The sequence below is a fragment of the Neopsephotus bourkii genome, unplaced genomic scaffold (genome assembly GCF_033783945.1).
Source record: "Neopsephotus bourkii isolate Nb327-2 ecotype Australia unplaced genomic scaffold, CSIRO-AGI_Nbou_v1 NB_1825, whole genome shotgun sequence".
Classification (NCBI taxonomy): Eukaryota; Metazoa; Chordata; class Aves; order Psittaciformes; family Psittacidae; genus Neopsephotus; species Neopsephotus bourkii.
The window spans coordinates 596812-609657 of record NW_026902298.1 but is presented as its reverse complement, the minus strand read 5'-3'; the positions used below and the strand labels follow the sequence as shown (position 1 = coordinate 609657).

Genomic DNA, 12846 nt, shown 5'->3' with positions numbered 1-12846 from the left:
GGTCTTCACTTGGACCTCCCTGGAAATGTAGAACTTGTCCTCGACTCAGATCTCAGCAAGGGGAAGCTCTCAGTCTCCCTCAGTCTACAGAACACTGTGAACAGGTCTCTAAAATAACGACAGCTTCTCAAGCACAACTTCCCTACTCTGACAGCTTGCATTGCAGAACACCTAATGGCCAAACACAGGATCAAGGTCCTGTTGCTTTGCTAGCTCTACATGCACATAAGGAGCAGCAGCCCATGTCTCAAAATGCATGCAGAATAAGTAGACAAAAACCATCAAAATAACTGGAGGATACAGAATAAGCCTGATTTTTTAATGAACAGGGTATGTACAAGATTCAGATGCATTCCTGCATCAGGTGGATGCCAAAAGAGAATACAGTGCACAAGCATCAGACCAGACAGGTCTGAAGAGTTCTTTCCCGGGTTACATAGCAGATTTCTCTCAGATTCAAAGGGAAAGGAATGACACCTACCATCAGCCTGGGTGCAGAGAGAATTCTGCCATCCTGGTGCAGCCCTCCTGCCTCCTTTTCTGCAGGAGCTTCACACTTCCTACTGTTTTCAAGTCCAGACCCCCAGGGCTGGCTCACAAGAAGAATTGCTATGGAAAATAACCTTTCTCCTTAATCAGATCCCTTTAGAAGTCAACCTAAGAAGACTTTTAGCACTAGGTTGCCTTGATCTCTTTTCTCAGTTGAAGAAAGAAAACGATCTTATGAACCATGACTCTTAGATGTTGAAGGGAGGCTGTTGGCTTGGTTTGAAATCATGCACTGGGAAAAAAAGGTCTTCCCGAAATTAAGGAAGATTGGCTAGAATGTAAGAAATAACAGTCACTGGAAAATGACTTCCATACAATTTTAGGGATGCAAGCATCCAACCCTAATGGGGATAAATTATGGGATCAGGAGGAAATTGTCCCAGTAAGTGTAGGCTAAACAAGTAAGTTCATTACCTTTATGCAGCGCAGAAATCTAAAGCCAACAGTAATTTTAGGAACAAAAACAGGAACAGATATAATCTCTTTATTCAGGCAACATTCCTGTCACCCCAAATTTCCTCTCCAGGGAGCTTATGGATAGATGGGGCCGGATTCTCACTGCAGTATAGCTTTGATACCACTCTGTTAGGCTCCAGGGGTCTGTAGCCCTGTGTTTTCCTTGGGCTGCACTTACTTAGGCAGACTACATTTCTTCCCAAGAGAAACATAAAATATCACTGCTTCAGAGTTCTCCTTCTCTGCAACTTTTATCTCCAGCTTCCTATGTGCTTAGTCTCTGCTTCCGTTGCTACTATACAGTACCTTTGTCTATGAGCTTGCTAGAGAAGTGTTAAGTCTGCACATATGATGGGGCCTTAGCTGTTACAGAACAAACCAAAACATCACTGCCAAAAATGTCAATGTGAGGTTGCTTTATCTCCAGGCAGGTTTGAAGCATTAAGCCCAGGTTCATGTAACTTGCACTTAACCTACCTCAGTTAGAAACACTCAAGGTTCTCTGTATAATCAATGAATCGTAGAATCCCAGACTGGTTTTGGTTGGAAGGGACCCTAAAGCTCATCCAGTTCCAAACCCTTGCCATAGGCAGGGACACCTTCCACTAGAGGAGCTTGCTCCAAACCCCATCCAACCTGTCCTTGAACACTGACAGGGATGGGGCAGCCACAGCTTTTCTGGGCACCCTGTGTCAACGCCTCAGCACCCTCACAGGGCAGAACTTCTGCCTAAGAGCTCATCTCAACCTCCCTTTTGGCAGGTTAAAGCCCTTCCACTCTGTTCTATCATGACCTGTTCTTATAAAAAGTAGAAATAAGGCATTCTAACAGAAACTGGAGACAGAGTAAGTGGCTTCTGGAAGGTAAAGCTGTACTTCTCAGTTGCAGGAAGACCTATGCTGTACAATGTCACATTAAACTCTCATTTCTCCAAACAAGTCATGGATTTAACAACTGCAATCTTCATTCCTTTCAAGAGATGCTCATTTGTGACTGTTAACAGGGGGAAATACACATTTTGCTTCTTAACAGCACAGTGTGCCTCACCATGTATTTTTTTACTTATGATAAATGTAAAACTCATCCTCACTGGCCAGGAAGGTCACAAAGAGTATTACTGATCACTTGCTGCTCTTACGGACTTTGTTGGTGCTGTGATTATAGGATGAATTAGCTTTGCTCCTGGTAGGTGGGCTCTAATGTCATGTAGCTTTCCGGCATTCCATAGTTTTGCCTCCTCTGGCATAATTTCGGCAGTGATTTTTAGGGAATTAGTGGCAACCACTCTGAAAGATTCAGCTGTAAATTTTATTTTGCTGGAACAGGTGAAAAAGTCTTGCAGTGGCCCACGTATAACAACTCTTTCCTGCTGGGCTAGCAGGAATATGAAAAGGTGCTTTGCCTTCACCAAGCCTGTCAGGCAGAGTTTTGCTAGGCTAGTGTAAACCTTCGTGTTAGCATTAAGCTTAGAGAAAGCAATTTCTGCAAAGCCTATGGTTTGGTGTTCAAATACAGGAAAATGGACCTTTTAGGAGATTTGCATGTAATCTTCTGCAGAGAACCTCATACTTTCTATTGGGTGTCTCGGATCAGATAGAGCATTAATGTCAGATTGAGAGAGGCCACTTCACGGGCAGCTCATCAGCCTGCCTACTGATTACATTATTCTTTTACAAGTTGGGGTTGAGTAAAGCTGCAAAAGGCTTTTGTAATGCTGATCCGTAATTAGGGGCTTGTATTTCCCTTCAAAACTTGAGATGATGGTGGATTATTTGCATAAATATTTCACAAAGAACGATATAAATATTCTGAGGTGATTAGAATTGTTTATACTGTCTCTCTCAGAAGAGCCTTTCTTGCTTGATCCTTCCTCCTTTGATTTTGAAAGAGATAGAAGCAATCTCACCTGTAGTTGGAAATTACATTACCTGTTTGTGCTTTTGAGTAACAGCACGATCTCAGCACTGGAGACTGATGTTGCAGACACTGGTGTAACTAACTTCCACAATCTGTTTCTACTGTTGTGCCTACAAATGAGCAAAGCGAGTATCCGGCTCAGGCAATTGCCCATGTAATTTTCTGAAATCTGATGTATTATTTTCTTGCATTGGCAAAAAAAACATTCCAAGTGTGGCTGTGCTGCCTGAGAGCACCCCGAGCCCCTGAGGAGCTCCCTTTCAGAAGGGAACAATTTCCTCCCTGCTCCTCTCCATCTTGCTCAATGGATAATTGTTTTCTGCTGTTTTGGGTCAGGTTAGTAACCTCGGGAGGCGGGGGAAAGAAGAGCCGTGGTCTGGGTTATTTTTGTCCCTTCCTAACTTCTACTTCGTTTGGGGAATAAGAGTGTGGGGCCCAAATGGTCCATTATCTGTGCTGGGACAGAGGCAGATAATAGGCATAGAATCATAGAATCAACTAGGTTGGAAAAGATCTTTAAGATCATTAAGTCCAAATACAATCATACAGACATATAGTTGTAGTGCTTTTATATATCCCAGCATCACATCTTCCCTCACAGAACCAACACCATTCTGGACGTTTTCCACTAACAGAAGGTCTGCCCATGGTCTCTCCTGTATGAACAGGCATGTTCCAGAGTTTCTGCCAACAGTGACTTTGTTTCTGCCAACAGTGACTTTGTTTCTGCCAACAGTGACTTTGTGACTTCCACATCCTGGCAAACAGATAGAGACAATCACTGCACATCTTCACAGCACAGAGGAGGTAAAACCCATGGTTAGGGGAAGTAACACAAACCACCCACAAGGCAGGTGAAGTCCACCTAACATATGTTCCTTATACTCCAGTCCGTTCCTTCTTAACCTTGCATGGCCCTTTTTCCCCCAGTATGCCACTCTTCATCCCAGGCATGTGATTATTACTCATATTTGAGACCCAACTATTAATTTCTTAATTTTGGTGAGATGGCAGCAGCCCAGGTTTTTCTTGTTAAGATGATATTCATTTGCCCCTTTATTTCATTTATTTTCCCCTCTGGCTCCATAGCTATAAATCAAATACACAAAATGAAATTAAATAAAATCAACATAAGTGCAGGTGGAAAGTCAGGAAATATAAATAACTAAGAGTAGTTTTCCAAGACTGCTTTTTTAATCAATTTGAAACACAAGATATATATTCCCTGTTGAGCTAGGAAAGTTGTGACCACCTATTGTTAAAGAACAGCAATAAATCTGCACAATTCCTTCTTCCCATGATTCACCAACGCGTTTTGCCAGACAGCCCGAGGACGTTGCTCTTTTTCCAGAGGTGTTTTATGCTATCCACAGGAAAGGCATGAGTATTGTTTATCCCTGAGGAAAATTCCTCTTTCTCCATCTCTGATGGAGTAAAGCTCCTGGATGATAAACCAGGCTTTTACCGTGTGATAACGAAGTTCATGAAGTTCAAAAAAAGGCCAAGTGCAAGCTCCTACACCTGGGCTGAGAAATTCCAAGCACAATTAGTCTTCAATCAGAAGCTCCCCATAAACTGGTTTCAGTGTGTGCTTGATGTGCGTTGGGCTGGGATGCACCTGTGTGCTGAGCTGCAACCCCAGAGCATGAGCAGCGGGGTAGAGGAAGGGGATTCTTCCCCTCTGCTGTGCTATGGGGACACCTCCCAGTCCTTATGTAGCTCTGGGGCAACAGCACAAGAGGGACATGGAGCTGTTGGAGCGAGGCCAGAGGAGGCCATGGAGCTGCTGCGAGGGCTGGAGCAGCTCTGCTCTGGAGCCAGGCTGAGAGAGCTGGGCTGGGTCAGCCTGGAGAAGAGAAGGCTCCTGAAGGGGAGACCTTAGAGCAGCTCCAGTGCCTGAAGGGGCTGCAGGAAAGCTGGAGAGGGGCTTGGGACAAGGGCCTGTAGGGCCAGGCCAAGGGGAATGGCTTGAACCTGCCCGAGGGGAGACTGAGATGAGCTCTTAGGCAGAAGCTCTTCCCTGTGAGGGTGCTGGGGCGCTGGCACAGGGTGCTCAGAGAAGCTGTGGCTGCCCCATCCCTGGCAGTGTTCAAGGCCAGGTTGGACACAGGGGCTTGGAGCAAGCTGCTCTAGTGGAAGGTGTCCCTGCCCATGAGTTGGAACTGGATGAGCTTTAAGATCCCTTCCAACCCAACTAATTCTGCAGTAGTCTGGATTTGTCCAAATAATATATTCCCCTTCACCATGAAAAGCACAATACCAGACATTCTCACTCCCCTCCTCAACCCAGGAGGATCTCATATGCCCTGAAATGATAGTGGAGCAAATCACTGCCTTTTATATGCCATAGGGAACTGCGCACTGCCATGCAGGCAGGGCACTGCCCTTCCCACCTTGTCATATGCATCAATAGTCCATCATAGAGGTGCTGCCTGGAGTGTCTCGGTGTCCTCCCTGCTTGTCGCTTCTCAAATAAAGCTCTTTGACTTAAGAATATCTCAACCCTTCAGTACTGCTTCATGCTTGTGGGGTTTAATCCATCAGACACATTGTGGGATAAAACTGCCTGAGCTTTAGATGTATTTATTAATTTCTGTGATCAGACAGAGGTAACTATGTGTTCCTGTTGTATAAGCAGGTTGTGGCTTTCTCCAGCACAAAACTAGCTCCAGTTTTAATACAGACCAATAAAATTTAGTTTTGATGTCAAAAATCACTCAAAACTACTGTGCAAAGTGAGGGGAAGACACAAAAAAAGAAGCGCATCTGTTTACACTCGCTTTCCTTCAGCAGGATAATATACCCAGCCAGCACACTGCAGAACACACGCTGCTATCACTTCCACAGCCTTCCTCTGAACCACAGTGCACTCCAGAGCCCAACGTTTTAAAGGCCAGAGCTGTATGGAATGTGTTTGGTTTGAGCTGGTGCCTACCATTACTGGTGCACCAGTACCAGTGCCAGAAGTTGTGGGATTTTAAGGTTGTACAAAGGCCAAGCACTTTCAGTTGTATGACTTAATGCTCTTACATGAGAGCCGCTGCAGTTGCTGTACTGAGGTAGTCACGATTGCAGCACTTCTGCCTCCCCCTGTCCTTCCTTCCTGCTGGGAATTCTGCTATTTTAAAATACAGCTGAGTGTGACAAACAGCCTTATTTCAGCGGCCAGAGATAGAGCGTGCAAGAAATAAGAGAATCTGCATTCGACTTATTTCTCTGAGACTCAGTTTCCTTATCTGTCAGAAGTGTAAGTCTGCGCCCCAGACAACTGAATTTGATCAGCCCATCTGATAGCAGATCCCAATACATCTGATAACAGGATTTCAAATCTTACCTATTCAATGCTTGTCAAGCTCTTAAAGATTCTTGGTTGAAGCTCAACAAAAGGAGGTACTATGGGAAAAGCTGATATTAATGATTTATTGATTTCAGATAATACCATTCTGGGTATATTGCTGACAGGGGCTTTGGACAAATGCCTGTTGGGATGGGACAAGGAGGAACGGCTTTAAACTGAGGGGAGATTTGTATTAGATATTAGAAATTTCTTCCCTGTGAGGGTGCTCAGGAACTGGCACAGGGAGCCCAGAGAAGCTGTGGCTGCCCCATACCTGGTAGTGCTCAAGGCCAGGTTGGACACAGGGGCTTGGAGCAAGCTGCTCTAGTGGAAGGGCTCCCTGCCCGTGGCAGGGGTTGGAACTGGTTGAGCTTTAAGGTCCCCTCAAACCCAAACCATTCTGTGATTTTATGATGATTCTGTATTGAACACTACTAAATCCTGTTGTCTTGTGGTATGAGTCCTGTGAAAAATCTTCATTTGTGTATCTGCTCTTTTTCACCCCTTCTGGGACAAATTGTAAACATATGAGTGTAATCCACTGAACATCATGTATGAAACAATTTACTGTCCTTTATTTAAAAGTATATCCTCGAGTGTTCTGAATTCCTGGCAGCCCTTCTATTCACACCACGATGAATACACCCGGTTTAAATCAGCTCTTGATCTCTGAAGGCCAAATCCTGCAAGAGACAGAGTAATTCTAGAAACACACAGTGTTCTGAAATATGACAGCCAAATGTGCAGCAGAAAGTGAAGGCATGTTTATTGTTTGTCTTACTTTCCCCTAACTATTTAGAGTCTGCTCTGGTTGTCTCTTCTGTAAATTTAAAGCCATTCCCTGCATTTTACAGAGTTCCTCTGTTAAGTTGGGAAGCAGATTCTTTGTGTTAAGCTATTTCCCAAGTTTGTGTTTCCCAAGTATTTTCATAAATCTAACAAAAACTCGTATCTCCCCCGACTTTTTTAGATCTTCATCTGAAATACTGATGCAGAGATAAAATACAAGTTTATGTTCCCTTTCCTTCTGAATATGCACAACTAACTTAGCACTCATACAGAGACATTCAACTTATATTATTTCTGCCTCAAGTCCAAAGAACGCAATTTTGACTGTTCACTGCAAGCGGATATACAAGATTGTTACAAATTGATGCCAAGGGGCCCATGCTTGGAATCCTTTTTGTTTTCCTTTGAGTTAGCTTCCAAATTGCAAGAGTGTGCATAATGAATGTGTTATCTGGTCTTCTGGTTTGTATTTTTGAAGGAGAAACAGCACATACCGCAAAGTGACTTGGCCTACTTGCTCAGGTTCCATAGCAACCCACTAGTGCTGCGAATTCAGTTTGTACTAACCAATTAGAGATTTTGCTCTGGCAGCTGGAATGGAAGTTTACGGGCTGAATCGTGCTTGTTTCACTTGGAGATGTTGCTCCAAGTGAATTTATTGCTGCAGCAAACACCATGAGATACTGGTCTGAGAGGGAGAACAAACTTGTATCTTCAGTCTCTCTCTCTCAGTTTATTTTTTTGCGAAAAGGTCAGATTTAACTCTTGGGTTTCTGTCCAAGCAGAGAAAAAGAGGCAAGTGTCTGAAAGGATCCACAACGTAAGACACCTCCATCTTACAGAGTTGCTTGCATGTTAGAAAGGAATCCTAGAACGGTTTGGATTGGAGTGTACATTAAAGACCATTCCTGCCACATGCAGAAACACCTTCCACTAGAGCAGCTTGCTCCAAGCCCCGGTGTCCAACCTGGCCTTGAGCACTGCCAGGGATGGGGCAGCCACAGCTTCTCTGGGCACCCCGGGCCAGCGCCTCAGCACCCTCACAGGGAAGAGCTTCTGCCTAAGAGCTCAGCTCAGTCTCCCCTCGGGCAGGTTCAAGCCATTCCCCTTGGCCTGTCCCTACAGGCCCTTGTCCCAAGCCCCTCTCCAGCTTTCCTGCAGCCCCTTTAGGCACTGGAGCAGCTCTAAGGTCTCCTGTCAAGGAGCCTTCTTTCTCCAGGCTGAAGCAGCCCAGCTTTCTCATCCTGGCTCCAGAGCAGAGCTGCTCCAGCCCTCACAGCATCTGCATGGCCTCCTCTGGACTCACTTTTCTCCCCATGCATTTTAACCATATGCTGCCAGCACAGCTGAGTAGCACATACCTTCTGTTTTTCTTGTAAAACCTCCTGTTGCATCCACCCCAATTGTATGCCCAAAAGGGAATTTTCCAGGGAGCACGGCGGTACATGCCAGTGATTTTCACAGCAGCACAGCCACTGGGAACACGGTTGGTACACACAATTCCTAGGGACCCCTCCCTTGTAAAGGTCAGCTCACACGCTGCTGCAAGTGCATGCAACAACCATAAAGTCCCAGGGGAAACTCTCATGTACACTCTGCAATGGTGCAGCTGATTAAAATCTGAAGTTTTCATTAAAGAGGTTTCTTTTATCCTTGCCAATACTGCAATACTTCTGATGAGGAAGCTCATATAAAAAACCTCAACCTGCACCCATGTGGAAATGGCTGAGAAAATCACTGACATTTCACTTCTTTTTTACTATTATTATTCCAAATTCAGCTCATTCTGCTTCTGATCTTTATGTTCAGGCTTTATGTATAGATATGCCAAGCGAGCTGCCTGACCAAAACACAGGGAGAGCATTGAGGGTCCACTGTAATTCACCAGGCACCTTTTTTTTGTAAGGAGTAGTCACATCATTAACCTCCTTTTCATGCATTTTTACTGGTCTTTAGATAAATGAGTCAAAGGCTTGAAATTATACTTTAAAATCAAGTTTGTCTCTCTCAATGGCTGTAAAACTGTGTCCTCCACTTCCAAAGTACACCTGATCATAGAATCAGATCCTAGGGTTAGGGCTGGAAGGGACCTTGAAAAACTGTATGGATCTATAGGAAGATGTAAGTTTAACACTTCCTTTCCATTTCATTCATCATCATGCTAGAATTCAAGCTCTGACTACACAGTATTAGAAATGCATCCTGTCTTGTTTTGTGACAAAAGCACAGCAAACCAAAGCCATGATTTAAACTTCATTACATTAGGGCTCATCAAATCTCCACTGCAACAAAGAGGAAGACGCAGAGACTTTGCTCCTTCAAGAGCACACTGGGGTTAGGGCTGAATCTCCATTTTCATGTCAGGGTCTGTGACTGGGAAAGCAGTGCTCATCCCCTTGCACGTGCTCCTTTTTTTGCTGTCTCCTCTCCAGCTCCTACCGGTAGTTAATACAATGGTAAGGTTATAACCTTGGCACCGTAAAAAGGGTCAGGGAGTGTGAAGCGGGCTGCAGATGCCTTAAAAGCCGCATTCCTGAAGGAGAAACTTCTCTTGTTTGGAGGGTTGTCAGAAAGAATAGACCCAGACAACTCCACTGCTAATGGTAACAAAACACACAGCAGTTCATGCGGGAAAGCCAAGGCTCTCTATCGAGGCTGTCTCCTCCTTTGGGTGACCACAGTCACTGTGTCTCTGAGCACAGGTACAACCCTTTATTATCCCTATCTCCAATGCTCTGCTCTGATTATAATCAGCAATTTATAAGACCTGCATATGCCAGGGAAATGACATCCAAGTGCTTACCATGAGAAAAAACAATGACCAAGGTGAAAAGAAACTCAGCAGAACCAGCTCCGGGGGATTTAAATGTTAAACCCACTGTATTGTTTTGGGTTTGTGTCCTTCTCTAAAGTGTTCATGTTGTGTTTGGTAAGAAATACTGTACAGCTATGTTGTGTGCTGCGTTATGTTCAAAATGTGTTGTTTTTTTTTTTTTCAGAAACGAATTTTTTTTTTTTTAAGTTTGCTGGTTTTCTTGTGCTGTTTAAGTCTTTTATTTTGATGGGTTTTGCATGATAACATTTTAGCATTTGGGAAACTACAGGAGATTAATCATTCTGACTTCCAGATCAAATGTATCAAGGGGAAAAGCTTATGTTTAAATGCATTGTCCTGTATTCAACCTATTATGTCTGTGTTCGCATTCCCTCTGTTTTTATTGAGGCACTGCACATACCTGACCTCCACGTCTTTTTTCACCAGTTTCGAGGTTTCAATTTCCCAGTTTTGTGCAAAAACCTGAGGGGAATAAGACCCTGATAACTATTATTTACTTCCATTCTGTTTTTTTAACTGGATCTACTTAACTTCCACATACCTGATCCAACTCGCAGTCAGCAGCTTTTCCTCCATCAGGCACAGCTTTATGTAAAATATCACCCAAGAGAGAACCCAGTTTGCTGCATTTCTCACTATTTAATCGACGAAATGACTCCGCACGGAGCTTCGCGGCTGCCCTGTGGCAGCGCGTCGGCTCGCTGACACGCTTCACCATCACATAGCGATGCCTGGCTCCCTCCTGTGTGAGGGAAGCTTCAAGTCAACTCGATAAGGGGATGGTTAAATCCAATCCCCAAAAGGGCTTTACCCTTTTAAGAGGAAAGCTGAAATAATTTACCTCACAATAAGTAGCGCAGAACTTTTACTCTGGTAATACACAACGCGGCATCGACGCATTGCCTCGTTGATTAAATGCCCACTTTTTGTGCCCATTTTGCGTGCCCACCCTGTGACAAGAAGCTCATCTCGCACCAGGGGCTCCCTAAAACGCTAAAATCACATAACGAACCCGGCTGGATATGAATTTTAACGGACGTTTACACCGCCAGCCCCTTAACGCCGGCGAGCAGCTATGTGCAGTCTGCCGCCCCTCAGGCAGGGCTGCCCCATTGGGGCAGGCGCCGGGGGGGGGGGGAGTGCGGGTGGTGGTGTGGCGCAGCCTTCCCCCCGTGCCCCGGCTCAAGTTTGTCTCTCTGTCTGTGTTTTGTCGTTCTTTTTCGTTTATTTTTATTTATTCTGTTGTTTTATTGTTGTTTTGTCCCCCTCCCTTTTCTCTCTGTGTGTCCCTGTGTGTGTGTGTGCTTGTGGCCCGCAGGTCCTCCCCTGCGGTGTTCGTCCGCCTCTTCCACCCCCCCCGAGCAGTCCCCTTCCCCTCCCCCGACGCCGCCGGCCAATGAGGGCCCGGGGCGGTTGCTGGGCAACGGCGCGGCCCAGCCGGCCGCGGACTCTGACTCTGAGGAAGAGTTTGTCCCTAATTCATTCCTAGTTAAAAGTGGCTCTGGAAACCTCTGTGTCGCCGCCAATGGTGAGTGATTCTATATCTACTTTTCTTGCTTGTCTTGACTGCCTTTCGCGGGTGCGCATGTGCCCTTTGGGGTCTGTTTGGGGCTTGAGTTTTAAGATGTGTGGAGAAGGGATAAGGTGGTGGTGGGTGAATCACCTCATGAAAGTTTGTGCTGGCTGCTAGTGAGGGGTAAGCCACTATGGTACATGGGTAGAGATCAGGAACTTCATGTGAGTTGAGGATTGGAGTGTTCTCCCTTTTCAGGGGTGGGATTTGAGCTTTGTTTAAGCTTTATTTTTAACTCCTGCCTGGAAAACTGACCCCAAATCCCCTTTCTCTGGGAGGGTGGTCATGGGTGAGGGGAGGGCAGCCAGTTGGGCCCAAACCACCGCAGGCCGTGAGCATCTGAAAGCATCCAGGAGGCTCCTATTGCTGTCAGAAACCTGTCACCAGAGGGTGTGTGAGAAGAGAATGGTGAAAACTCAGTTTCTTTGAGAGTTGTGACAGTGGCATCAGTACTGTGTGCTCAGGAGGGTGTCTGCGTCCCTGTCTCCCTCTGAGGCTCTGAGAGATGCCCTCAGGGTAAGTCTCTGAGGCGGCAGCACAACCCTGTTGTGCTCCCTCAGAGCTCCGGGATGCTGTAAGACTCCTAAGGGGGAAGGTGAAGGTGCTCAGCTCCCCCCATGGATGAACAGTGCTGCTAAAACAAGTTTCAAGAGGAGGAATGAGATTCACAGCTCTCTGCTGCAAAGACAATGAGTCCTAAATGGAGAGGCTAGCGCTCGTTGGCAAAGAAATGTGAAATTTCATAAAGGGTAGTGTAACCTGAGGAAGTGCAGATTACAGCAGTGGAATAGCAGTGGCCATTCAGGCCACTGCCATCCGCCTGGAGTGATAATTGCTCACAGGTCTGATTTATGATGAAGGAGAAGGCATTCAAAGATATCTTGAAAGAGAGAAAGGAAGGTGAGAGAGAGGTTTACTGCAGCTGGCAATGGCTTAACTGCATGTATGTTAAGCTTCTGAGAAGGTTTCCTTTTATGCTGTTATCTCCAAGTAAGGAGAGAAAGTTTGACATTTAATTTGTTTCCCCTAACTTCCCCTCCCTCCCTCTTTTCCCAGCTTCCCTCTTCTTTTCTTTTGTTGCATTTGTTATGGTAAAAACAAACTTTTCCTTCAGGGTTTTTCAAAGGAGAAGGTTATCTCTCTGAATTGTCATCCGAAGGAGAGTAGGGAGAAATACAGTGTTGTATTCATTCAGAAAGCTGTTTAAAATTCATATCCTCTGTGCAGCTTTCCCCTTCCCCTCCGACCCTGTAACACACACATCTGAGTCCTTGCAGTCGCAGTTCATTGAAATCATGTAGAGGACCCTCTTGTTGGAAATAAAGCCAAACTCACACTCCACCTTGTGTTTTCAACATCATAACATATGTACTTTGCTCATTTAGGGAA

At 45.3% G+C, this 12846-nt stretch overlaps 1 protein-coding gene across 12 annotated transcripts in view; it reads left to right on the top strand.

Moving 5' to 3' along the window:
• Positions 1-12846, top strand: part of TENM4 (teneurin transmembrane protein 4) — a 755206-nt gene that overhangs the window by 476716 nt on the left and 265644 nt on the right. For 11 of the 12 annotated variants that reach the window (XM_061343269.1, XM_061343268.1, XM_061343271.1 and 8 more), the window contains one exon: positions 11203-11412. The exons of the other annotated variant lie outside the window; for it this stretch is intronic. In XM_061343269.1, the coding sequence (XP_061199253.1) occupies positions 11203-11412 (210 nt within the window). The remainder of the gene's footprint in view (positions 1-11202; positions 11413-12846) is intronic. 12 annotated transcript variants of the gene reach the window in all.